The 25,584-nt window shown below is 45.6% G+C and overlaps 1 protein-coding gene across 1 annotated transcript in view; it reads left to right on the top strand.

Moving 5' to 3' along the window:
* Positions 1 to 1,451: 1,451 nt before the first annotated feature.
* LOC143775707 (transmembrane protein 151B) overlaps positions 1,452 to 25,584 on the top strand; it is a 99,443-nt gene continuing 75,310 nt past the window's right edge. The window contains exon 1 of the mRNA XM_077264169.1: positions 1,452 to 2,039. Within this exon, the coding sequence (XP_077120284.1) occupies positions 1,941 to 2,039 (99 nt within the window). The 5' untranslated portion in view covers positions 1,452 to 1,940. The remainder of the gene's footprint in view (positions 2,040 to 25,584) is intronic.

Genomic DNA, 25,584 nt, shown 5'->3' with positions numbered 1-25,584 from the left:
TGCTTTTAAAGGGAATCTGTCACCAGGTTTTTTTCTACCTCATCTGAGAGCAGCATATTGTAGGAAAAGAGACCCTGATTCCAGCGATGTATCACTTAGGTTACTGGGTGCAGCAGTTGTGACACAATCAGAGTTCTTAGATGAAGGAGATCGAAGAACGCTGCCCCCCACCCACACCACAGCTCAATTTGTAAATTATTGACAGTGAGCTGCTTATCAGAGGAGGGGGCGTTGTCAGACCAGGACTCACATGAATTGTAGTCTAGGCAGTGATAATCTCCTGGTGATAAAAAAAAATTCATTGTTTTTAAACAACAGCACACATCCTAGTAAGTGACATATCCCTGAAATCTGTATGTCAGCCTGTACATTAGGCTGCCCTCTGATTATACAGCAAAAACCTGCTAACAGATTCCTTTTTAATCATGTTTGCAATAATACAAAACTGAATTATAGTATCATCAATAAACCTGAACATAAGCTATTTCCCTACACTGTAAATATAGTAGGCAACTGCATCAATAGAAAATATATATAGGCTAATGTTATTTTTAAATAACTCTCTTCAGCAGCTAATGATACACCAGTTATCCAGCTTATCTTTGCAGATAATTACCATTATATAACTACCATTTATTACGCTATATGAACAATATTCGCCTAGGTGAACCTACACCTGTAAATGTATCCCAGGGTAACATAGAACAGTTATACAATCGCTGAAGTGCCACTTATCGCCTTTAATAAATCCCCATAGTGCAAACGTTACAGATAGGTTTCGTTAAACTTGTAAATGGACCAAATTATAAAACTCTCCCCTGTTGAGAGCATCTCCTGGAGAATGTAATTATATGTACTGATTTTCTGTTCCCAGTAGATCTGTACCAAGGTGTGTTCTTCGCCTCACCTTCAAACACTGCCACCTCTCTTGATATCACTTTGTGATCTCCACTTATGCCCTTGCTTGATTTTTAACTCTATAGAGAGGTTTTCCTATCCACCCTCCTTCCCCATTATCTCCACTGATTTTACATGAAACCTATCTCCTAGGCTATGACCTGCTGCTAGGAAGCACAACCCATCAGCGCCAGCCTTTAATTCCCACCTGCAAATCCCAACAGGATTTTCTCATTGCTGGTATATCATCAGAGCCAGAAATAGAACTGTCTACATAATATAGGAATAATTGGTCAGGACTAGGAAAGTTTCAGCTTCCATCACCATAGAGAATGGAGAAAAAAAGAGAATCCTCTGAAAGAATAATGATGGGTGATTTGGAAGAACCAACAGAACTGGGCTCCTATTAATGTGCTTGGCAGGAGTCCATAGACCTCACAGTGCAGCAAAAAGGGGATGTGCAAGTGTATAAAGTCACTGAGGGTGTAGGGTGTTTTTTTCTTAAGCAGGAAAACACCAAATGCCTATGGCAGGCAGTGGATGGAGTGGGGCTCTGCATGTGTGCTGCTGATACCTCCTGCTTTGGGTTCTTGCTGGGAAGGAAAGGGGGGTGTGCACACAAGTGAGACATCAGAGGCAGAAAAAGAAAGCTTGACTCTGTTCTGTCACATCTCCAATGGTCTGCTGCATTTACTTGAAGTTACCTTCTTTTTTTCCTGCAGTGCACAGCAGGGTGCCAGCTACTTTATCCAAAGTGCCATTTCTGGTGACCCTTTATGGAGGAGCTGCAATGTGGGGGGTCTAGTATGTAGCCCTCCTCTTGTCTACATGGGTGAATAAGGGAGGGGGGGAGAATGTATGAATCCTGCTTTATGCATGGGACTGGAGAACTGTGATAGAAATGATGGGGTGCAGTCTGCAGCATTGGCTGAGTGCTCACTACTCCAAGTGATGCTGGCTGCTGCTTCTTCTTCTTCTCCTCCTGGGCAACAGGATTTCTTTACACTGCATCAGGGTGACCTGGAGAAATAGAATGGCAAAGGATGTCTACTGAAGTAGAAAGTGAAGCAGCTGCTGAAACCCCAGCAGATACCCCAGGTGAAAATACTATAACTACACCAGAGGTGGATGTTAGAGAGGAGGTGAGCAATGAAGGTCATTTATACCTATGATACAATGTCATACCTTACAACTGCAAAACATAAAAACAATTCATTGATACTATGTATTTATGTGTTTACAAATACCCAATGTATTATTATTATTAGTGATCTATATAGTGCATTCATCTTACAGGTAATACTATATAACTGTTGTCAGAATAGAATGTATATTACACTTGCATTTTAGCTATTGATTTAATTCAGTTATTTGTAAAACTGGCCAAAATTTAACAAAAAAAAAACAACCTGTCAATGACATTAATGTTTGAGTCTCCAGCAGTCTAGGGGTTACACTATTGGTAGTAAGGCACTCAGGCTGCAGTGCTAAGCATCCTTCTTGTTACTGCTGTGCACACACTGCCCCACTGATGAGAGATGGGAAGCTCCAATGTGCTGCTGTGAGATAAGGCAGACAGCCAGGGAATACTACAGACAGCACATAAACCACAGAGGCTACCAGCACACAATCCGAAGGACATGTTCAATGCAGAACCTTGCAGGTCCTAGTATTTTTCCTGCAGGCTTCCCACCCCTATGTGCCAAACACAATGCACTGGGGGGGAAGCTTATGCTAAGTTCAATGACAGCAATACTTATCTTTTTGTCAATGCTGCATTGAACGCTTTGCAGGCATGAGAATTTAAAAAAAAAAAAAAAACACTGCAGTTCTTCTCCCCTTCAGTTGTGTTTTTTGTGTCAGCGAGATAATATGTGAAACAAAAAAAAAATGCAGAAAATTCTCTTTACCTTATAAATATTTATAGGTAATACCGGTCTAGAATGCGTAAGGTGAAAATTGTAAGGACTGGAGACTTCGATTTGTATATAAAAAAAATCAGACGTGAGCGAATATTTTACTGTTCTGCAGTCATATAAATTTTGTAAAGTAAAAAGTTAGTCTGGGTTACATGATGCAAAGGGTTTTTTGGCTGTGAACCAGATACAGATGATGATGCCAGTCTCATCCATTTGCATGATGCATGCAGCAAATACGCAAGGTTTAAAGGCAGTATCACTAGTTGGAGACTTTGTCAGGTCACCTAGATTGCGTCATAAATAGTAGATGATACATTGTTTCTTGCATTAATACAGGGAAAAAAAATATTGGAACCAGTAAAACTAATGCAAAGCATATCATGGAGTTAAATATCTGCAGTCTATTACTAGCAACATAGATCAGGGGTTTACCCAATAGGGGGTCCTACAGTTATATAAGGATGCCCCAAAAGGGTCATATGGAGATAGAGCAGCCCTTTAAAGAAAAAAAAGCTTTTTACTCATGGTGGGGACAATGAGAACCTTGGTAGAGGATTTCCTATCAGACAAGTCTGGCATATGTACGTGACGTCACCAGTGGAAATCCATCTGCTGGATGGCGGTTTCTCCATTGGGAAGCCTTTTCCAGAGGACAATATGGATTTTGGGTATATGCTGGAACAGGCAAGCACTTTTACCATGGTAAAGAGTAACTGTGCCAACGCTTTTCTGCCACTAAGACAAGCTGTCAAAACCCCACTCATTTTGGTAGTTTATGACATATCAAATTGATATATGTCAGAAATGTTTTCCACGGTAAACACAATGGCATAATAAGCAGCTAGGATCTGGAAGTGAAAAAACAAAGCACCTGGATGGCATTTAATCCAGCAATGATTCATATTTTCCACTTAATTTACCAAATAATTATTATGACATGTTAGGGCATCAACAATAGAGACTGTAAGGCAAACTGAATGTAAAAGTCAAAGCAACTATTACATTTCTATTTCATTGTCTCAACTGTTAAGCAAAAGAACGTTTTTCAAACGAGCTGTAAACTTGAAGAGCTGCAGACATCATTCACATACACACACACCCGGGCATAGCTACAGGCGGGGGTAGATGTAGCAGTGTCATAGGAAGACACCAATATTATAAATCATACATGGAAACTGGGGGGTCTCACACAGTTTGCATGAAGCTTACACCTTTTACATTCTTAGGTCAAGGTTTTATCGGAGATTCTGAGATTGTGATACAAAATAGTGAACACAGTCACAGATATTTGAAGAACACTAAAATCTCTGCTGTCAGTTATAGTTGATTTTAGAGGGAATCCGTCAGCAGTTTTTTTTTACTATGTAATCTGAGAGCAGCATGGTGTAGGGACAGAAACCCTGGTTCTAGGGATGTGTCACTTACTAGGCTGTGTTTTGCTGTTTCAATAAACTCAGTGTTTTATCAGCAGGAGATTATCACTACAGGACTAGGTGTCTTGTGTTTCCTGATCCATACCCGTCCCCACCACTTATTAGAAGCTTTCTGTCAATATACTATGTACACAGGAAGCTGCCAATCAGTGGTGTGAGCGGGGTTATACACAGCTTAGCATTCCGAGCTCTGCTAGTTCTGCTGCAGAGAAAACTGTGATTGTATCAAAATAACATGTAGGCCAAAAAATGACATCCCTGGTATCGGGGTCTTTTCCCCTACATAATGCTGCTCTCAGATTAAATAGCAAAAAACTGCTGACAGATTCTATTTAATTGCTCCACTTACATGCAAGATAAAATTTAGGCTGGATGTTCCCTCCTGTTGAAGCAGAATATTATATTGAAATCATACCATGAACAAGTATGCAGTTCTTATTATAAGTGCTTTGTCTCTAATCTTCATCTCTTAAAGGGATTGTCACATAAATAAATAAATAATATGTAACACCTGGAATGATTTAGTGGTTGCACATGCTCACTATGGCTTCACTGTGTTCGGGAGTTTGAAACCCCCTATTATCATGACCAAGTGGTGTTGTAGTGGTTGCTCTCCCCTTGCAATTATACATTTATCCCTTATTCTGAGGCTAGCTGATATATATTGTTTATGGGACAAGTCCTTTAAACTGGCTATATACAATAGATCATTCTTTTTAATCTCAAAAGATTTTTTGTGGAATTAGACCACAACCTTATGTGTATGTTTCAATATTAGGTGTAGAAGAATCAAGCATGTTGGATATTAGCATCCCCTATCCTTTGTTGAGTTGGGATATTTGATGCTGCCTGAACTTACCATTTAAAGGGACTCTGTCACCTGAATTTGGAGGGAACAATTTTCAGCCATATGGGCGGGGTTTTCGGGTGTTTGATTCACCCTTTCCTTACCCGCTAGCTGCATGCTGGCTGCAATATTGGATTGAAGTTCATTCTCTGTCCTCCATAGTACACGCCTGCGTAAGGCAAGATTGCCTTGTGCAGGCATGTACTATGGAGGACAGAATGAACTTCAATCCCATATTGCAGCCAGCATGCTGCCAGCGGGTAAGGAAAGGGTGAATCAAACAGCCGAAAACCCCGCCTCTATGGCTGAAAATTGTTCCCTCCAAATTCAGGTGACAGAGTCCCTTTAAAGGGAACCTGTCACCAGGTTTGGCCAACATGAGATGCGGCCACCACGTTTCAGGGCTGATATACTCTATTCTATAATGCTGTATATTTGCCGCCAACCCGACCTGTAAGAGAAGAAAAATAACTTTTATTATACTCACCTGCGTGGTTGTCCGGTCTGTGGGGTGTCGCTGGTCCAATACTGTATATCAGGGCTGAAAGGTGGTGGCCGTTACTTGGTGACAGGTTCCCTTAAAGAAAATGTATATTGGGCAAAACAGTTTGTTAAGAACCTTGAAGTTCAAGTGGTCTCTTAAAAGGAATCTGTTAGCAGGTTTTTGATATTTAATATGAGAGCAACATAATATAGAGCAAGTGCTTGATTTCCGGGATGTGTCATTCATTAGGTTGTGTGCTGTAGTTTCAATACGTTCAGTGTTTTATCAGCAGGAGATTATCACTGCCTGACTAGGTCTCATGTGAATTCAGGCTAATCTGTGTAACCTCGCTCTCACCTCTGATTGGCAGGTTGCTGACAGTGGACACAGGAAGCTGCCAATCAGTAGCAGGGGTGGTGTTATACAGGGCACAGCATTGTGTCCACTGCTACATCTACAGCAGCGAGAAGAGGGATTCTAACAGAACTGCAACAAGCATACCAATAATTGACACATGGCTGGAATCAGGGACTCTGCCCCTACATCATGCAGCTCTCAGATTACATAGAAAAAAACTGCTGACCGATTCTCTTTAAACATGCTGTGAAGGGGTGTATGGCCAGCTTTAGGAATGCAAAAACAGCAAAATGGTGCAATAATAAAAACATGAAGCACACAGCATTTCCATGTATATCCTTTTACAGCCAGCTGTCTATTCAACATTTAGGCTGTGTTCACATGCGTTAAAAGCTTTGTTAGGATCTTCCAAGGCAGAAGCACTATTTAATTAGGTAAAATGATGGATACACTAATGAAAAATCAACTGACCCATCAATGTGGGCCATCTGGTGCCATTGGCTCTCCTGCACTGTTGTTGTTTTTATTATTCTGCTCCTATGACAAAGCAGAAATATCAACATGTCTGCAAGTAAACATCTGTCCTTGGTGCTGAACTGCCAATTGTTTTAGGCTCATTTTTCTATTTCTAGTATTACGTGACAATTTTGCCTAATCCTGACAATGTTTCACTGCTTATAAAATGTTAGAAATATTTCTGAAATGTGAAAATCCAAGTGAGACCTGTGATGTATTCATAGATTTAATTATAACAATGCCCACATTCATACTCTGATAATGCTATTAGCTTTTTTTGTTCTTTTCTCTTTGAGTTATAAATTAACGGGAGTCTTAGAAGTGCTTCCATAATTCAAACATTTAAAGGGAAACTGTCAGTAGGGTCAACCCTCCAAGCTGTCTAAATGGGCAAAGCAAGTAGAAGAAAATGATACCTTGATATCTGCAATCCGATGTCTTATTCCAGAGAAATTCATGTTTTTCTTAATATGTAAATAAGCTGTTTAGATCTGTGGGCTGGACGTAGATCTTTGAGAATCTGCCTCCAGAGCTTATTTTAAATGAAAGGAGACGTTGCCCGTGTAAGACTTGTAGATCAGGAGAACAGACTGTCAGTCATTACTTGACTCACACTGGTAACATCCCCATTAGTAAAAATAAGCTCTGGAGTCAGATTCTCATGGACATCTATGTCCGGCCCATAGATCTTAACAGCTCATTTACATATTCCAGAGGCATCCACATTGTTCTTTAATAATGTGACACCCCAGGGTCCTGGTTGTCAGTGTCATTGCTTTCCTCACGAGGAGAGTGATGTCACGCTTGGAAGCAAGGGAAGATCTCTGCTATCAGGTAATCACAATGCATACAACATGTTCACACTCTAGGCCAGAAGGGGGAGCTCTGAACCTGGTTTTCAGGGGAACTTCCCTATTTATAGATTCTAGTTGGGAGGAAAAGTCCGTAAGTGAATCAGAGGAAGCTAGAGAGGAGCTTGTCATGGAACTTCAGCTAGGTGGAGCAGGTACGATAGGAGAATAGCTGAGCAGATGTGGGGGTCTGCAGCTCCTGGAGGATAGAGGAAAGAAGAGAGAAGTGCGAGGGGCCATACAGCCACGAGAAAGAGCTGCAGCTCCTGGACAGGGAAACAGAGAAGGAAGAACAGCATAAAGTGAGTGTGCAGGAGAGCGAAGCACAGGCGAGTGACACCAGGGGAGGACAGCTGCAATTGAGCTATCTCCCTGCGAAGCGCAGATACCGGTAGCCGGAAGACCAAGGTTGTGAGGGACTTTAAGACTTACAGCAGAAACCAGTAGGACAGCTGGATTATTACAAGTAACCTGTCTACCCTAATACCCAGGAGGCACAGTGGCACATAGAGCCCGGGTCGTGATAGAGACACTATAAAAAGTCTCGAACCACCTGTCATACGGGTTTATGTCCCACCTTTATGGAGGACAGAGAGAACTGTGAGGACCTTGCCAGAAGCCATAGTTAGTAAGGGGCTACAACGTCACCGCGCTAATAGGAAGGCTTCTAACTCCACCTGGTAAAGGGGATTCTGAACTTGCTTCCAATCCGGCCGGACCCTGCCTGTACCTGTGTGTCCTCCGTTCTTTACTGCACCACTCACCATCCTCATCTATACTCTGGGAGCCCTGGGGACCGACTTCACCTGTGGGAAGTTATACCATCTTAGCTGCCATAACATCACCCCAGAGGACCCCTTTAAGCAGTGTCAGTCCCCACTGACCGAATACCACAGGTGGCGTCACAAACACAAACTTTATTTCAAATCCCCTTAAAAAACCTTTCATTTTATTTGGGCGCCCAGGGCCACAGACCGGGTCACAGCCACCGTGACATCCCCCCACGGCCCTGGCGGGCGACTCAATAAGACATCAGATCCCATATATCAAGGTATCATTTTATTCAGCTTCCTATGACCTACACGGTGTTCCAAATTATTATGCAAATTTGATTTAAGTGTCATAAAGATTCAATTGTTTTGTTTTTCAAATTAACTCGTGGATAGCATTGTGTCTCAGGGCTCAATGGATCACTGAAATCAATCTTAAACACGTGATAAATTAGTTTTCCAGGTGATTCTAATTAAAGAAAAACTACTTAAAAATGATGTTCCACATTATTAAGCAGGCCACAGGTTTCAAGCAATATGGGAAATAAAAAGGATCTCTCTGCTGCTGAAAAGTGTTAAATAGTGCAATGCCTTGGACAAGGTATGAAAACATTAGATATTTCACGAAAACTTAAGAGTGATCATCATACTGTGAAGAGATTTGTGACTGAAACAGAGCACAGAGTTCATGCAGATAAAGGCATAATGAGGAAGGTTTCTGCCAGACAAATTCATTGGACTCAAGGTACCTTCACACGAAACGACATCGCTAGCGATCCGTGACGTTGCAACGTCCTCGCTAGCGATATCGTTTCGTTTGACACGCAGCAGCGATCAGGATCCTGCTGTGATGTCGCTGGTCGCTGAATAAAGTCCAGAACTTTATTTGGTCGTCTGATCGCTGTGTATCGTTGTGTTTGAAAGCAAAAGCAACGATACCAGCGATGTTTTACACTGGTAACCAGGGTAAACATCGGGTTACCAAGCGCAGGGCCGCGCTTAGTAACCCGATGTTTACCCTGGTTACCAGCGTAAAATTAAAAAAAACAAACAGTACATGCTCACCTGCGCGTCCCCCAGCCTCTGCTTCCTGACACTGACTGAGCGCCGGCCCTAAAGTGAAAGTGAAAGCACAGCGGTGACGTCACCGCTGTGCTGTTAGGGCCGGAGCTCAGTCAGTGTCAGGAAGCAGACGCTGGGGGACGCGCAGGTGAGCATGTACTGTTTGGTTTTTTTACTTTTACGCTGGTAACCAGGGTAAACATCGGGTTACTAAGCGCGGCCCTGCGCTTAGCAACCCGATGTTTACCCTGGTTACCCGGGGGCCTCGGCATCGTTGGTCGCTGGAGAGCGGTCTGTGTGACAGCTCTCCAGCGATCAAACAGCGACGCTGCAGCGATCGGCATCGTTGTCGCTATTGCTGCAGTGTCGCTTCGTGTGAAGGTACCTTAAGAGAGCAGCTGCCAAAATACCATTACAAAGCAGCAAACAGTTATTTGAAGCTGCTGGTGCCTCTGGAGTCCCTCGAACCTCAAGGTTCAAACGCTTGCTGTGGTGCATAAACCTACTATTCGGCCACCCCTAAACAGTGTTCACAAGCAGAAACGGTTGCAGTGGGCCCAGACATACATGCAGACTAATTTTCAAACATTCTTGTTTACTGATGACGAGTGTCGAGCAACCCTGGATGGTCCAGATGGATGGAGTAGTGGATGGCCACCATGTCCCAACAAGGCTGTGACGTCAGCAAGAAGGTGGAGGAGTCATGTTTTGGGCCAGAATCATGGGGAAACAGCTGGTAGGGCCCTTTAAGGTTCCTGAAGGTGTGAAAATGACCTTTGCAAAGTATATTGTACTTGTTTTTATTATGTATACCCCTCCTCACATGTAAAGCGCCATGAAATAAATGGCGCTATAACAATAAATAATAATAATAATAATAATATATAGAGTTTCTGACTGACAACTTTCTTCCATGGTATGAAAAGCAGAAACGTGCCTTTAGGAGCAAAATGAACTTCATGCATGACAATGCACCATCTCATGCTGCAAAGAATACCTCTGAGTCATAGGCTGCTATGGGCATAAAGGGAGATAAACTCATGGTGTGGCCACCATCTTCCCCTGACCTCAACCCTATAGAGAACCTTTGGAGTATCATCAAGCAAAAGATCTATGAGGGTGGGAGGCAGTTCACATCAAAACAGCATCTCTGGGAGGCTATTCTGACTTCATGCAAAGAAATACAAGCAGAAACTCTCCAAAAACTCACAAGTTCAATGGATGCAAGAATTGTGACGGTGATATCAAAGAAGGGGTCCTATGTTAACATGGGTGATGACTTTTATTAGACTGACTGTCATTTGCACCAACCATTTAGGAAAATCTGAGAAAAATGTAATTTGCATAATAATTTGGAACATGGTGTATATGCCTTGTGGTGCAGTGGAAGGTGTAGTGCTGGACGGAAAATATATTTCGTCCAGCAGGATAACATTTGGTCTGGATTTTCCCTAAGGTTGATGACCTGCAGTGATTTCATGATCACGTGATCAGCCCATGTGATAGGTACCTAACCTGTGGGTGTGGTTATGGTCTATGTAATGGAGTCTTTTGTTTGGTACACGGTCTGTATGCAGGGTGTGAGGAGCTAGACTGGAGTTAGCCTGAATTGTTTTTTATTGGATTACACATGCTGCAAAGTTTTGTGACAAGAATCATAGCAACTCTGGGAATGGCACCTGGCGGACACCACTGACCAGGCAGCCGCTTAGTTATGCCCATCCCGTGCAAGGGTGAATCTGAGACCAGTGGTTCTCCAAGCTGGAGTATGTTTATGTTTTTTTTCTTACTTTCTGCTGCCTACTGTTTAAAGTGTTAATAAACCACTGAAGTTTGGACTCTAAGCCTGTGGGTTGCCTCATCACTGTGGCCCTGCGCTACTGCCTACCAGAGCAAATCCCTACTTATTGGTGGAGAATGCGGGCAAACGCAGTGAGGCCAGGCTGTTTTTGCTTATTTTTGCTCTGGACTCCAGCTTATGTCCTGCGTGAAAAGAATGGCGCAGACCCAGTCGGGGAACTTTGCAGAAATGGAAGCCACAATGAAAATGCCTGTGGAGGCCATGTGACAGCAGCAGCAGGCTACGCAGCAGCAAGAGGCTACGCAGCAGCAGATATTTACTCAACAGCAGCAGGAAACCAACCAGCTGTTGATACAGCACATCACGACAACAGGAGCTTCACGGGGAATCCATAATGTCCTGAAAGCGGTTCTTACAGCAATCCCCAAAATGGAGAAATCTGACGACGTCGAGACGTACCTGGAGATGTTCAAGGGAGTGGCTGAGAGGAAGAGACTACCCCAGGACCAATGGGCAGAAGTCATTGCTCTGTTTCTGGCCCCAGGACCTATGAAAGCCTATCAAGACCTACCCCCTGAGCAGAGGGAGGACTACATAATCATCAAGAGTGAGATACTGGCACGTCTTGGGGTAAATGTGTTAGTCCGGGCCCAGCGGGTACACCAGTGGGCGTTTAACACCTCCAAGCCGGCTCAGTCCCAGTATTATGTGTCATGTTTCTCAATGGCGAGAGAACATAGCCCAGCATATATGAGAACTAGCTCTTGGAAGATGGAAACTATACTGACCATGAACTAAACCTGCCGCACAACTAGAAGTGGCCGGGTAGCATGCCTACGTTTTTTTATCCCTAGATGCCCAGCGCCAGCCGGAGAACTACCTAATCCTAGCAGAGGAAAAGACAGTCCTGGCTCACCTCTAGAGAAATTTTCCCAAAAGGCAGACAGAGGCCCCCACATATATTGGCGGTGATTTAAGATGAAATGACAAACGTAGTATGAAAATAGGTTTAGCAAAATCGAGGTCCGCTTACTAGATAGCATGAAGACAGAAAGGGCACTTTCATGGTCAGCAGAAAACCCTATCAAAACACCATCCAGAAATTACTTTAAGACTCTAGCATTAACTCATAACACCAGAGTGGCAATTTCCGCTCACAAGAGCTTTCCAGACACAGTAACGAAACAGCAGCTGTGAACAGGAACAAAATGCAAAAACACACAAGGACAAAAGTCCAACTTAGCTGGGAGTTGTCTAGTAGCAGGAACATGCACAGAAAGGCTACTGATTACATTGTTGACCGGCATGAAACTGACAGAGGAGCAAGGTTATATAGCGACTCCCACATCCTGATAGGAGCAGGTGAACAGAGGGGATGATGCACACAAGTTAAATTCCACAAGTGGCCACAGGGGGAGCCCAGAATCCAATTTCACAACAATTATGACCTGTTGCACTTATTCCAAACGTGGTTGCAGCCTGAGGTACTGTATTCCACGGCCACGCTGGACCGCATGGTGACTGATAAATTTTGGAGGGCTTTGCCCCACTCCCTCCAATAGTGGGTCGGGCATGCATCCCCTACTAATGCGCTCCAGATGATGGACCTGATAGAATGAAATGGGGCTACCAAAGAGCTCCAGGGAGGGACTCCCCGGAAGGTGACAGGAAGGTTCCCTAAGTCTCCACCCCTGGCTTGGCAAGCAGAGCCCAGGAAGACCACCCAAGACTTGTCTGGGGGAGAAAGGGGCCCCATAGTCTGCTGGCGGTGCCAGGAGCCAGGCCATATGAGAGCTGATTGCCCCCACCTGGCTAAGCCCATGGACACAAATTTTGGGTATCGGCAATCCCATTATGCCAAACTGATTTGCGCAACGGGCACCCCGGAGATACCCAATATGGGACATTTGTGTAAGGTTGATGTGGAGGATAACCCGGCTGTGGCCCTACTGGACTCAGGGAGTCTCGTGACCCTGGTAGGAGCCAGCCTGGTACAAACCAGCGAGTACACTGGTCAGAAAATTGGGGTGTTGCTTATACATGGGGACTTAAAAGACTATCCTACCGCACTAGTGGTGATAAACATGCCAGCGGGGAGGAGGTGCCACGATGTGGGGGTTGTGATTAATTTACATTATGAATTGATACTTGGAAGAGACTTTCCTTTATTTTCTGCATTTTGGCCAACAGTTGTCCCACCCAGTGGATAACTGCTGGCACCGGTGGCAGCCAGGTTACTTTCTCCAGAAGTGGAGCATGAACCTGGTGGCCCAGAGGAAGAAGTGCTGGCAGTAGGGGTAACCTTCCCTTCGGTGGAGGAGGGGGAAAATTCTCCCATAGACGTATTGGCCGTGGATGTGGAAGACTTGCCTCCAGGACCTGAATTGTCAGACTTAAATGCATCAGGCGACAATTTTGGTACGGCGCAACTCCGAGACCCTACTTTGGCTCGAGCAAGGGGAAATGTACTATTTATTAACGGGGAACCCCAAAAACCTGGGGCAGCCACAGTGTTGCCATGCTTTGAACTAAACCGAGACCTGTTGTATAAAGTCAAGAAAATACGTGGAGAAATGGTAGCGCAATTACTGGTATATCTGGCATATCAAAGGCTGGTAATGGACCTAGCGCATGCTCATGTACTCGGGGGAGGGGCATTTGGGCCAAAAGAAAACCCTAGACCGAATTTTGCAGCAGTTTTACTGGCTAGGGGTCCATGAAGAAGTTAAATGGCATTGTAATTCCTGTCTAGTGTGCCAGGTAACCAGTCCCCAGCCACACTTTCGGAGTCCTTTAGTGCCTCTACCAATTATAGAGGTACCTTTCGAAAGAGTGGCAATGGATCTGGTCAGTCCTGTCAATAAGTCAGCAAAGAGACACCAACTCATCCTGGTAGATCTAGATTATGCCACCCAGTATTCTGAGACCGTTCCGCTGCACCACACGTCAGCTAAACTCATATAGCAAAAGAACTCATGGGTATGTTTTCCCGGGTGAGGATTCCTCAAGAGATTTTAACAGACCAAGGAATCCCCTTTATGTAAAAAAATTTGAAAGAACTCTGCCGCTTGTTAAATGTTAAACAGTTGCGCAAATCAGTTTATCATCCCCAAACAGATGATCTAGTAGAAAGATTCAATAAGACGCTAAAGAGTATGCTAAGAAAAAGCAGTCTCTAAAGATGGGAAGGATTGGGATCTCCTACTACCATATTTGTTTGCAGTGCTGGAGGTGCCCCTAGGAGTCCTACTGTTGGCCTGGGAACATATGGAGGCAGCACAACAGTCTCAGAGTCGGGTCTATAACCAGGAGGCTTGGGTAAGAACCTTTAGTCCTTGGGATCGGGTGTTGGTAGTTGTGCCCACAGTGGATAGCAAATTTCTTGCAAGGTGGCAGGGGCCCTATGAGATTATAGAGAAGGTAGGACCAGTAGACTACAAGGTACACCAACCAGGACAGAGGAAGCCAGAGCAGGTTTACCATATTAATTTGTTTAAACCATGGAAAGATAGAGACCACCTTGGCGGGGATAGTCCGCTGCCTGCATTTCCTGAGGAGAAGGCCCCATTACCTCTGGGTGTGTCAGGAGAACCCTTCTCCATAGTCAAAATAGCAGATATTTTGTCTCCTAAACAGGTTCAGGAGGTCCGAGAGTTTGTTAGCTGAAATACAGATGTTTTCTCTGAGCTCCGTGTACGTACTTCCATAATCCAACATGACATTGTCACTGTGACAGCGCCGCTCTGCGCCACCGCTCCTGCTGCCCTGCCTGCCGCTCTGCCCCTCACTCCCTTCTTTGCTCGCTGGCATAATTACCTGCTTCGGCGCGCTCCCCCTGCAGGCGCGCGTTCTTCCTTCTCCTCTTCATGACTCACCTCGCACTCCAGCTCCCTCTGCGCACGCGCACTTCCTCTTTTGATATACTGGCACACCGCTTCTCCTCTCTTTGACCCTGGAGGACCCTGACCCGGAAGTCCTTCTGCGTCTCCTCTATTTAAGGTAACTCTTCCTCTGCCTCCTTGATTGATTGTCATTTGTCCTCATTTGACCCAGGTCCCTTCATACCTTGCTCTGTCCTGTGCGTCCGCCATACCCTGCCTGTCCTGTGTTTCCGCCATACCCTGCCTGTCCTGTGTTTCCGCCATACCCCGCCTGTCCTGTGTTTCCGCCATACCCCGCCTGTCCTGTTTCCGCCATACCCTGCCTGTCCTGTGTTTCCGCCATATCCAGTCTGTCTTGGGCGTCCGCCATATCCAGTCTGTCCTGGGCATCCGCCATATCCTGCCTATTTTTAGTCTCAGTCATTGCCAGTCTGTCCTGTGTCTCTGTCATAGCCAGTTCTGCGTCTTTTCCGTTCCTACTTCCTGTCCCCGGGTATCAGCTTCTGCAGCAATAGTCTCCCTCGGGCCTGCCCCTAACACTCCCTGTATTGGGGGTGGTCCACCAGGCCAGCTCACCCTTGGGAGGTTCGTTGTTGTGGTTCTGCGGGTTCACTTTAGGAGTTCCAAAAGATCTGACAGTCACGGAGCCACAAGCCAAAATCCGACTAAAACCGTATTGGGTGCCTGAGGCCCAGTGACAAGCCATATCAGAGGAGGTGAAAACTATGCTACAGTTAGAGGTCATTGAGGAGTCCCATAGTGAGTGGGCCAGTCCAATGGTCATAATGCCTAAGCCTGATGGGACACTAAGGTTCTGTAATGACTTCAGAAAACTTAATGAAGTGTCACGGGGCTACCGCGACAGAGAGGTTCCAGAAAACCGCAGCGCTCTGGGCCTCGTTCACACACGGTGAACAGAAGCTCTTCTCCTGAATTCTGACCTGGCTGTCTTGTGCCAGCAGGGCAGGAGTTAAACCTTGTTGCTGAAGTTGCTGAGAGCTTGGTCTCTCAGCTAAATTGGTTTTTGTAATCTCTCCTATATAGACTCAGCTTTGACTACAACTGTTGTCAGTGATCAGTTCTGCTGCCTGGCTTGAAGTGGGAAGGAGCGTGGTGTTAGGAGCTTGGAGGTTTATCTACAGAGATTGTTGTCTGCTGTTTTGGTTGCATGTTAAAGGGAACCTACCACCCCGTTTTTAAAAAATTAGATAAAAATAGTGTGAAATAGGGGCAGAGCTGGGCTTTACATTAGGGCCTTTTCGGTGCCTTTACACCCCCGTTAGGCTGCCCAAGTACCTTTGTGAAGTGGCCGTTTTCTGCTGTCACTCAAGTTGGTCAGGTCGGATGGGCGTGGTCACAGCGCTGTTTGTCCCCCAGGATCCTGCTCATCATTACGTTGGTGGCGTAGTGGTGTGCGCATGTCCAAAGAAGATCCACTGCCCAGGAGATGAATAACGGCGCGGTCTTCGCTATTCAGCCGTTTACCGGTGGGCGCGGCCATCTTTCCTGTGGCCGCGCCTGCGCAGATGGAGCGCTCTGCTGCCCGGGACTTCAGGAAAATGGCCGCGGGATTCCGCGCGTGCGCAGATGGAGATCGCGGCGGCCATTTTCCTGAAGTCCCGGGCAGCAGAGCGCTCCATCTGCGCAGGCGCGGCCACAGGAAAGATGGCCGCGCCCACCGGTAAACGGCTGAATAGCGAAGACCGCGCCGTTATTCATCTCCTGGGCAGTGGATCTTCTTTGGACATGCGCACACCACTACGCCACCAACGTAATGATGAGCAGGATCCTGGGGGACAAACAGCGCTGTGACCACGCCCATCCGACCTGACCCACTTGAGTGACAGCAGAAAACGGCCACTTCACAAAGGTATTTGGGCAGCCTAACGGGGGTGTAAAGGCACCAAAAAGGCCCTAATGTAAAGCCCAGCTCTGCCCCTATTTCACACTATTTTTATCTAATTTTTAAAAAACGGGGTGGTAGGTTCCCTTTAAACCTGTTTTCCTTCCTAGTTTTTCCCCCCCCTCTTCCCTTCTGTGTTTCCTCTGTGGCTGTGTGAGCATTTGGTGAGTTTGAGATTTTAGTTACCTTGTCTGCATACCCTGTTTACTTGTCATATTAATACACTGGTGCAGTCTTCCTCCCTGGAGGGGAGAGGGGGCCACTGATAGGGCCTGCACAGGAGACAGGGATACGCTGGCGGCTCAGGACTCCTAACTAGGGTTGAGCGAAACGGGTCGTTCATTTTCATAAGTCGCCGACTTTTGGCAAAGTCGGCGTCTCATGAAACCTGACCCGATCCCTGTGTGGGGTCGACCATGCGGTACGCGATCTAGGCGCGAAAGTCGCGTTTCGTATGACGCGTTTAGCGCCATTTTTGCAGCCAATGAAGGAGCGGTAGAGTGCTGACGTAGGTGTTAGGGGGCGTACACAACAACAGGCTTTTTTTTTTGCGTGCATTACAGCGATGTGCAAAGTGTAAAATGAGGAGAGAGGGGGAGAGGGGGAGAGATTTAAAAAATATTAAAAAAATTTCTTCATTGGGTTTCGTGTTTCGGCCGAAACCCGACTTTTCACGGTGGTCGACCGATTACACTCGACTCGACTTTTAAGACAGTCGGGTTTCACAAAACCCGACTCGACCCTAAAAAACTAAAGGTCGCTCAACCCTACTCCTAACCATTATAGGTACCCCTGAGATAAGGGTAAGCCAGGGCCCCTTTATAGTGGCAGGGACAGGTGTGGGTCCCAGTACGCCGTCCTGCCCCTTTATCGCCGTTAACAGCATGACCATCACTGACCCATAAAATTTTCTTGGTCCAATATGGACCCCATTGCTGCTTTAGCTGGACAATTGCAGCAACTCAGTCTAGAGGTGGCTGACCTCCGCTCGGCGGTTGTACAGTGCACTCCAGTGGCCACTGCAGGGGTTGCTACACCTCCACAAGCTTCGCTGGAGCCTAAAATTGCATTACCTGACAGGTTCTCTGGTGGGCGCGACAAATTTGTTACATTCAGGGAGGCCTGTAAATTATATTTTAGGTTGCGTCCTCACACTTCAGGTTCAGAGGAGCAGAGGGTTGGAATTGTAGTATCGCTCCTACAGGGTGATCCCCAGGCCTGGGCTTTTTCACTTCCCGCTGACGCTTTGCCGTTACGGACTGTGGAGGAGTTTTTTCGAGCCTTAGGTCAAGTGTATGATGATCCTGACCGCGTCTCCCTCGCTGAGTCCACAATACGCCACCTTCGGCAGGGAGACCGGCCAGTAGAGGAGTACTGCTCTGAGTTTCGGAGATGGGCTACTGACACAAAGTGGAATGACCTTGCACTCCGCAGTCAATTTTATCAGGGACTATCTGATAAGATAAAAGATGCCTTCATCCTACAGGAGACACCAACCACACTGGAGGCAGCTATGTCTCTAGCGATCCGTGTGGACCGCCGCCTGCGCCAGAGACTTAATGAATCGCCGCTACTCAAGGGTAACTCAGATTTGGACTTACCAGAACCTGAGTCTCTAGGGGAACTTATGCAGTTAGGTGGCGTTTCTCATTCTAAGGGGGCTGCAGTAGTACGGCGTAAGGGAGGTGCAAGGTTTTTTTTGTGGCAGAAGGGGTCATTATGCGAATGTGTGTCCTTCTAGAAGACAACCACCGGAAAACTATTGAGCCCGGGTTGCGGGGAGGTTGGCAACTCGGGTGTACTTGTTTCCTCCATAGGTAAGCCACAATTTTTCTTACCAGCCGAGATTCGTCTTGGTGAAAGTAGGCTCATAATCTCTGCCTTCCTGGACTCTGGGGCAGGGTTTAATTTAATTGATGCTGGATTTGTTCAGGCACAGGGGCTTAAACCTCAAGAGTTGTCTAGACCCATACCTTTAACTGCTATTGATTCTGCACCTTTGAGCCAGGGGACTTTCACTCAGATCATCCGTGGGGTGAGCCTACAAATAGGGGCGTTGCACTCCGAGTCAATAGATTGTTACGTGTTGGGGGGATTGCAGTCACCGTCGGTTTACCATGGCTCACGTTACACAACCCGGTGTTAGACTGGCAGACTCGGGAGGTTACTAGATGGAGTGAGTTTTGTCAGGAACATTGCCTGGGCACTCGGCTGGCTCATCTCAGATTTTGAGGATGTATTCTCTGAGGAGGGGAGTCAGGAGCTACCTCCACACCACTCTTATGATTGCGCCATACGTCTCATTCCTGGTGCTAAACTGCCTAAGAGTAGGCTATACAACATCTCTGCCCCAGAGAGACAGGCCATGAAGGACTATATCACGGAGAGTCTGGCCAAGGGTCATATCAGACCCTCGTCATCACCCATTGCTGCTGGGTTCTTCTTTGTAAAGAAGAAGGATGGGGGTTTACGCCCATGCTTAGACTTCCGTGAATTAAATCAAATTACGGTCCGGGATTCTTTCCCGCTCCCTCTTATTCTGGACCTCTTTAATCAAATTGTGGGGGCTAAGTGGTTCTCCAAATTAGACCTCAGGGGGGCATATAATCTCATTCGGATAAAGGAGGGGGATGAATGGAAAACGGCATTTAATATTCCAGAGGAACATTACGAGAACATGGTTATGCCTTTTGGGTTATGTAATGCTCCTGCTGTGTTTCAACACTTTGTCAATGATATACTTAGTCACCTGATAGGTAGGTTTGTGGTGGTATATCTCTATGATATCTTAATTTATTCCCCTGACCTTGAGTCCCATCAGGTTCATGTAAGGCAGGTCCTTCAGGTACTCAGGGACAATAAACTATTTGCCAAACTTGAGAAATGCATGTTCGCGGTCAAAGAGATTCCGTTCTTGGGTTATTTCTTATCCTCCACAGGATTTCATATGGATCCGTCTAAGGTCAAGGCGGTCTTGGAGTGGGAGTGTCCTGAGGACCTTATTTCCTTACAGAGGTTTTTAGGTTTTGCAAACTACTATCACAAATTTATTAAAGACTTTTCAGTAATAGCCAAACCTTTAACAGACATGATCAAAAGAGGCACGGACTTCTCTGTCTGGTCCAGTGTGGCCTGCCTGTCAGGACTCTGAACATTTTTATTACCTTTTGTGCATTACTGCCCTTTTCCAAGATGGCTTTTTTGGTCTCATGTGCACTGTGTCTTCCTGCTATAAAACTCCACCCCAGCCTTCAGTCTGTGCTAGAGTATTCTGCCTTGCATCCTGCTACTGACTCTGGTGACTCCCTGGCTATATCTATATACCTGCTCCTGTGAACCTGTGTGGTTATCCTGCTACTGTCAGGACTCTGAACATTTTTTAGTACCTTTTTGTGCATTACTGCCCTTTTCCAAGATGGTGTCTTTGGTCTCATGTGCACTGTGTCTTCCTGCTATAAAACTCCACCCCAGCCTTCAGTCTATGCTAGAGTATTCTGCCTTGCATCCAGCTCCTGACCTCTGGTGACTCCCTGGCTATATACCTGCTCCTGTGAACCTGTGTGGTGATCCTGCTACTCTGCTCTGTTCCTGCTGCATACACCAGTTCCAGTAATCCTCCTTCATCTGCTGTTCGTGTTTACTTCCATCTGCATTTGATGGACATGTAAGCTGTTTCTGCTTTGCAAGAACCTGAGACTATTACCCAGACCTCCCTGGTTGAGCTAAGATATTATTTGAACTGCCTTATAAACATATCTATCTGTGTTTTGGACTAAGCAAGGACTTATTCGTGTCAAGTATCCTCAAGAATAATTGTGCTTCATAGACTTTTTGCATGATTGCATTTTCCTCTGAAGTTTCCTATTGACTGCTGAGCTGCATTTTATATTTGCACCAAGTGTTGTGGACTTTAGTTTCTCTCTGCACCTGTTTGAATCACCGTGTGATAATATAGACTTTACCACTTATAAAACTGTGTCCTGTAGTTGTCTTGTTCCACGCAAAGAGTCTCCTGAGTTATCCCCTATAATTATTACAGGATACTCTAGCCTAAAAAAAAAGGAGACTGCTGGAACAATGACTGCAGAAAGCAAATTAGAGCAGGTGTTTTCCATAATTAGATCACTGCAGAAAGATGTGGAAGGTCTGCAAAAGAAGTTTGGAAGCTTTGAACACAATCAACAAGTGTTTGGACAAACTTTGCAGGACTTGAGCAACCGCATGGCAGCCCAGGAAAACAAACTTGCTGGCATAGAGTCCCAGTATGGATGGGCTTTTCAGGACATAAGCACGCAAATAGCTGTACAAGCGACTTTTCCCTCTGGGCAACCGCCACCAGCTAGCCCACCTAAGTTGCCCTCATTCAGACTTAATGGTGATCGTGACAAATTTCGTGGCTTTGTGAATCAATGTATGCTATATTTTGATGTGCATGCTGACCGTTTTCCTAATGATAGATCCAAAGTATTGTGTGTAATATTGCTGCTGACCGCACGAGCGCATGCCTGGGCGAATCCGATGATTGAGTCTCGTGACACACGGTTAAATAACTTGGATGATTTCTCGGCCGCTATGGCATTAATGTTTGATGATCCTAATCGCCGTGCAACCGCTGAATCTGCTTTATTGTCTTTACGCCAGGCAAAACGTTCTGTTATTGAGTATGCTACTGAATTCAGGAGATTAGCGGTAGATACCAATTGGGACAGTTATGCACAATTGCCTATTTTTAAAAAGGGTCTGTCTAGTATTGTAAAAGATGAACTAGCTCGCTCTGAGTCACCACAAGAGCTAGAGACATTTATACAGCATTGTGTGCGCATTGACATTCGCCTTACTGAGCATAGGCAGGAGAAGTTTGCTGCATATAACCGTATTTCTAACTTTTCCCTTCCTTCCAAAGAGCCTGCAGGTAAAACATCTCGGGAGGTGGAGGAGGTGCCCATGCAAATTGATTCTGTTCAGAGGCGCGAGATCAATGAGCGCCGGGAGCATCGCCTTCGTGAAAGTCTATGTTTCTACTGCGGACAGTCTGACCACTTCTTGATCAATTGTCCTAAGTGTCCTAGACGGCCTAACAAGGTGCTAGCAGCAGTAGGGGAGTATGACAACTGTGATGATGAATCTGACATCTCTGAATGTAGCCTGCCTTTAAACACTGTATTCCATTCACTTTCTATGACTTCACCCCCCAAGGAGCTTAAGGAAAAGAACTCTCACTGTTCTCTCCCTATTAAGATCCTGTGTTCAGGACAGTGGATTTCCAGTGCAGCTATGATTGACTCTGGTGCAGGTGGCAATTTCATGGATATCGCATTTGCCAAGAAACATGGTATTGAAATTCAGCAAAGAGCCTCTCCAATTACCATGGAAACAGTGGATGGGTCACCTTTAATCTCTGGGCCTGAGGATCAGGAGACCGTACCCCTTGAAATTTTGTTGGATCCTAATCATCAGGAGCAACTTTCTTTCTTGCTAATTTCTTCTCCTCATTTTCCTGTGATTTTAGGCATTTCATGGTTGCGTTCTCAGAACCCAATTATCAACTGGGAGACCAAGGAGATTATCTTTCCAACAAGGAGCAACTCAGCGTTAACAGAAGCTGTCCCTGAGTCCACGGCGACGGAACCACATGTACAGGTATTTTCTTTACCTCCAGCATATAAAGAGTTCTCTGACATCTGTGACAAGAAGAATGCAGATCAGCTTCCTCCACACAGGCATTATGTCTGTCCCATTGAGTTGCTTCCTGGGGCAGCTATTCCTTTTGGTAACGTATACCCTTTGGCGGCACCTGAGCTTCAAGCCTTAAAGGAGTATATTGATGAAAATCTGGCCAAAGGCTTCATACATCCTTCTTCCTCACCAGCAGGGGCACCTATCTTTTTTGTAAAGAAGAAGGATGGGACCCTGAGACCCTGTGTTGACTATCGGGAACTCAATAAGGTAACCGTACGAAACCGTTACCCTTTGCCTCTGATTCCCGAATTACTGGAAAGAGTCCGCCATGCTAAGGTGTTCTCTAAACTGGATCTTCGTGGGGCTTATAATTTGGTGCGTATTCGTCCAGGGGATGAGTGGAAGACAGCATTCAGATGCCGGTATGGACACTTTGAATCTCTTGTGATGCCCTTCGGGCTTTGTAACGCCCCTGCAGCATTTCAACACCTTGTTAATGACATCTTCAGAGATTTGTTGGACCAGTTTGTGGTGATCTATTTGGATGATATACTAATCTTTTCTGACTCTACAGGAACATGAAGAACATGTCAAAACTGTTTTAAGACGTCTCAAAGAGAACCATCTGTATATTAAGCCGGAGAAATGTGAGTTCCATCGTTCTGAGATTCAGTTTTTAGGTTATATCATCTCTCCCCAGGGGCTGAACATGGAATCTGGTAAGATTCAGGCTATCCTTGACTGGCCGGTACCCAAGAACGTTAAGGAGGTCCAACCTTTTATTGGTTTTGCAAATTTCTACAGACGCTTCATTCAAAATTTTTCTGATATTGTCCGTCCCATTACTTCCTTGACAAAGAAGGAAAAGCCCTTTAAGTGGTCATCACAGGCTCAAGAAGCTTTTGATTGGCTGAAGATCTGTTTCACCTCAGCACCGCTGTTGATATACCCAGATCCAACACTTTCTTTCATTGTGGAGGTGGACGCTTCTGATAATGCTTTGGGGGCTATTCTCTCCCAAAGAACTGGAGAGAAGGGTCTGCTACATCCTTGTGCTTTCTTTTCCCGTAGACTAACCTCAGCAGAGAAGAATTACGACGTGGGAGACAAGGAATTGCTGGCTATTATTACGGCTTTCAAAGAATGGAGGCATCATCTGGAAGGAGCTGCACAACAGATCATAGTGCTAACTGACCATCGCAATTTAGAGTTCCTTAGATCCGCTAGATGTCTTTCTCCTTGTCAGGCTCGTTGGAACTTATTTTTAAATCAATCTAACTTTGTTATCTCGTACCGTCCAGGTTCTCGTAATGGGAAGGCTGATGCTTTATCCCGAATCCATGCTGCGGATTCCGTACCTGGAGTCCCATCCAAGACCATTCTATCTGATGCCAATTTCATCGGAGTTATCCACGATCAGGACTTGTGGAAGTAGTGCAGGGAGGCTTATGACGGTGATGTATTTCTGGCCAACCCACCTGTGGATATTAATCTTCTCTTTAAGGGTGGCATGTGGTTCAGAGATCAACGTATCTACGTCCCTGAGGTCGTCCGTCTGCAGATCCTCAAGTGGGTACATGACTCCAAGTTGGCTGGTCACAGGAGGGTACAGAAGACACAAGAGTTTCTGAGCCGATTCTTCTGGTGGCCAACTTGCCTGAAGGATACCAAGGACTATGTTCTCTCTTGCGAGGTATGTGCTCGTTACAAGACTCCTCATGTGGCACCTACGGGTCTTCTACAACCATTACCTGTTCCGTCCCGCCCTTGGGGGTCTATATCAATGGACTTTATTGTGGAGCTGCCTACATCGGGGGGCATGAATACAATCATGGTGGTAGTTGATCGCCTGACTAAAGCTGCTCATTTTGTTCCGTGCACCGGCCTCCCCTCAGCTAAAGATACAGTGAACTTGGTTATACAGAATGTCTTTAGGTTGCATGGGGTCCCGGATGAGATCATCTCTGACCGTGGAGTACAGTTCACTTCAAGATTATGGAAGGGGTTTTGCTCTGCACTCAATATTAATGTCTGTCTCTCTTCCGCTTACCATCCCCAGACAAATGGTCAGACTGAGCGGACCAACCAGATGCTGGAACAATATCTAAGATGCTATGTCAGCCATCTCCAGGATGATTGGTTGGAGTTGCTGCTGTTAGCCGAATTTTCATATAACAATTCTCAGAGCGCCTCCACTAAATTTACACCTTTCTTTGCCAATCTGGGTTTTCATCCGTGTATCTTACCTAGGTCTCCAATTAATTCTCCGGTTCCGGCAGTGGAGGAAAGGCTGACTGCGATGAGACAGAATCTGGAGGTTCTGAAGGAATCCCTGACCACAGCTCAAGAACGTTATAAGAGATCGGCTGATAGATTCCGTAAACCTGCACCCATGTTCAAGGTAGGAGATTCCGTGTGGTTAGCAACTAAGAATCTGAAGTTAAACGTTCCTTCACAAAAACTTGGACAGAAATTCATTGGCCCTTTCAAGATCAACGGTATTGTGAGCTCTGTGGCCTGCCGGCTGAAGCTGCCTAGGTCTATGAAGGTACACCCAGTTTTTCATGTATCTTTACTAAAGCCTGTATCTCCTAATACCTTCCAGGGACGTGTTGTACCACCTCCGCAGCCTGTGGTGATTGATGGGCAAGAACAATTTGTGGTGGAGGAAATTATTGATTCCAGGATTCGCAGGAATCGACCCCAGTATCTGATAAGATGGCAGGGATATCCCCCTGAGTTTCTCGATGCACCTGTTTGTATCACTGTGTGATAATATAGACTTTACCACTTATAAAACTGTGTCCTGTAGTTGTCTTGTTCCACGCAAAGAGTCTCCTGAGTTATCCCCTATCATTATTACACTGCCAGGCTTTTGAAACTTTGAAAAAGTGTTTTTCCACTGCACCCATACTAATACAGCCTGACATCACGCAGCCATTTGTGGTAGAGGTGGATGCCTCTGAGGTGGGGGTGGGAGCTGTATTGTCACAGGGGATTTCTCCGAGTAAGTGGCATCCATGTGCATTTTTCTCGAAAAAATTATCTCCTACTGAGAGGAATTATGATATTGGTAACAGGGAGCTGTTGGCAATTAAATGGGCATTTGAAGAATGGCGCCATTTTTTGGAGGGAGCACTTCACCCAGTCATGGTGATCACAGATCACAAAAATCTGTTGTATG

The sequence above is a fragment of the Ranitomeya variabilis genome, chromosome 1, assembly GCF_051348905.1.
Source record: "Ranitomeya variabilis isolate aRanVar5 chromosome 1, aRanVar5.hap1, whole genome shotgun sequence".
Taxonomy (NCBI): Eukaryota; Metazoa; Chordata; class Amphibia; order Anura; family Dendrobatidae; genus Ranitomeya; species Ranitomeya variabilis.
Note: the sequence above shows the minus strand (reverse complement) of the source record. Positions and strands in the feature narration are given on the sequence as shown.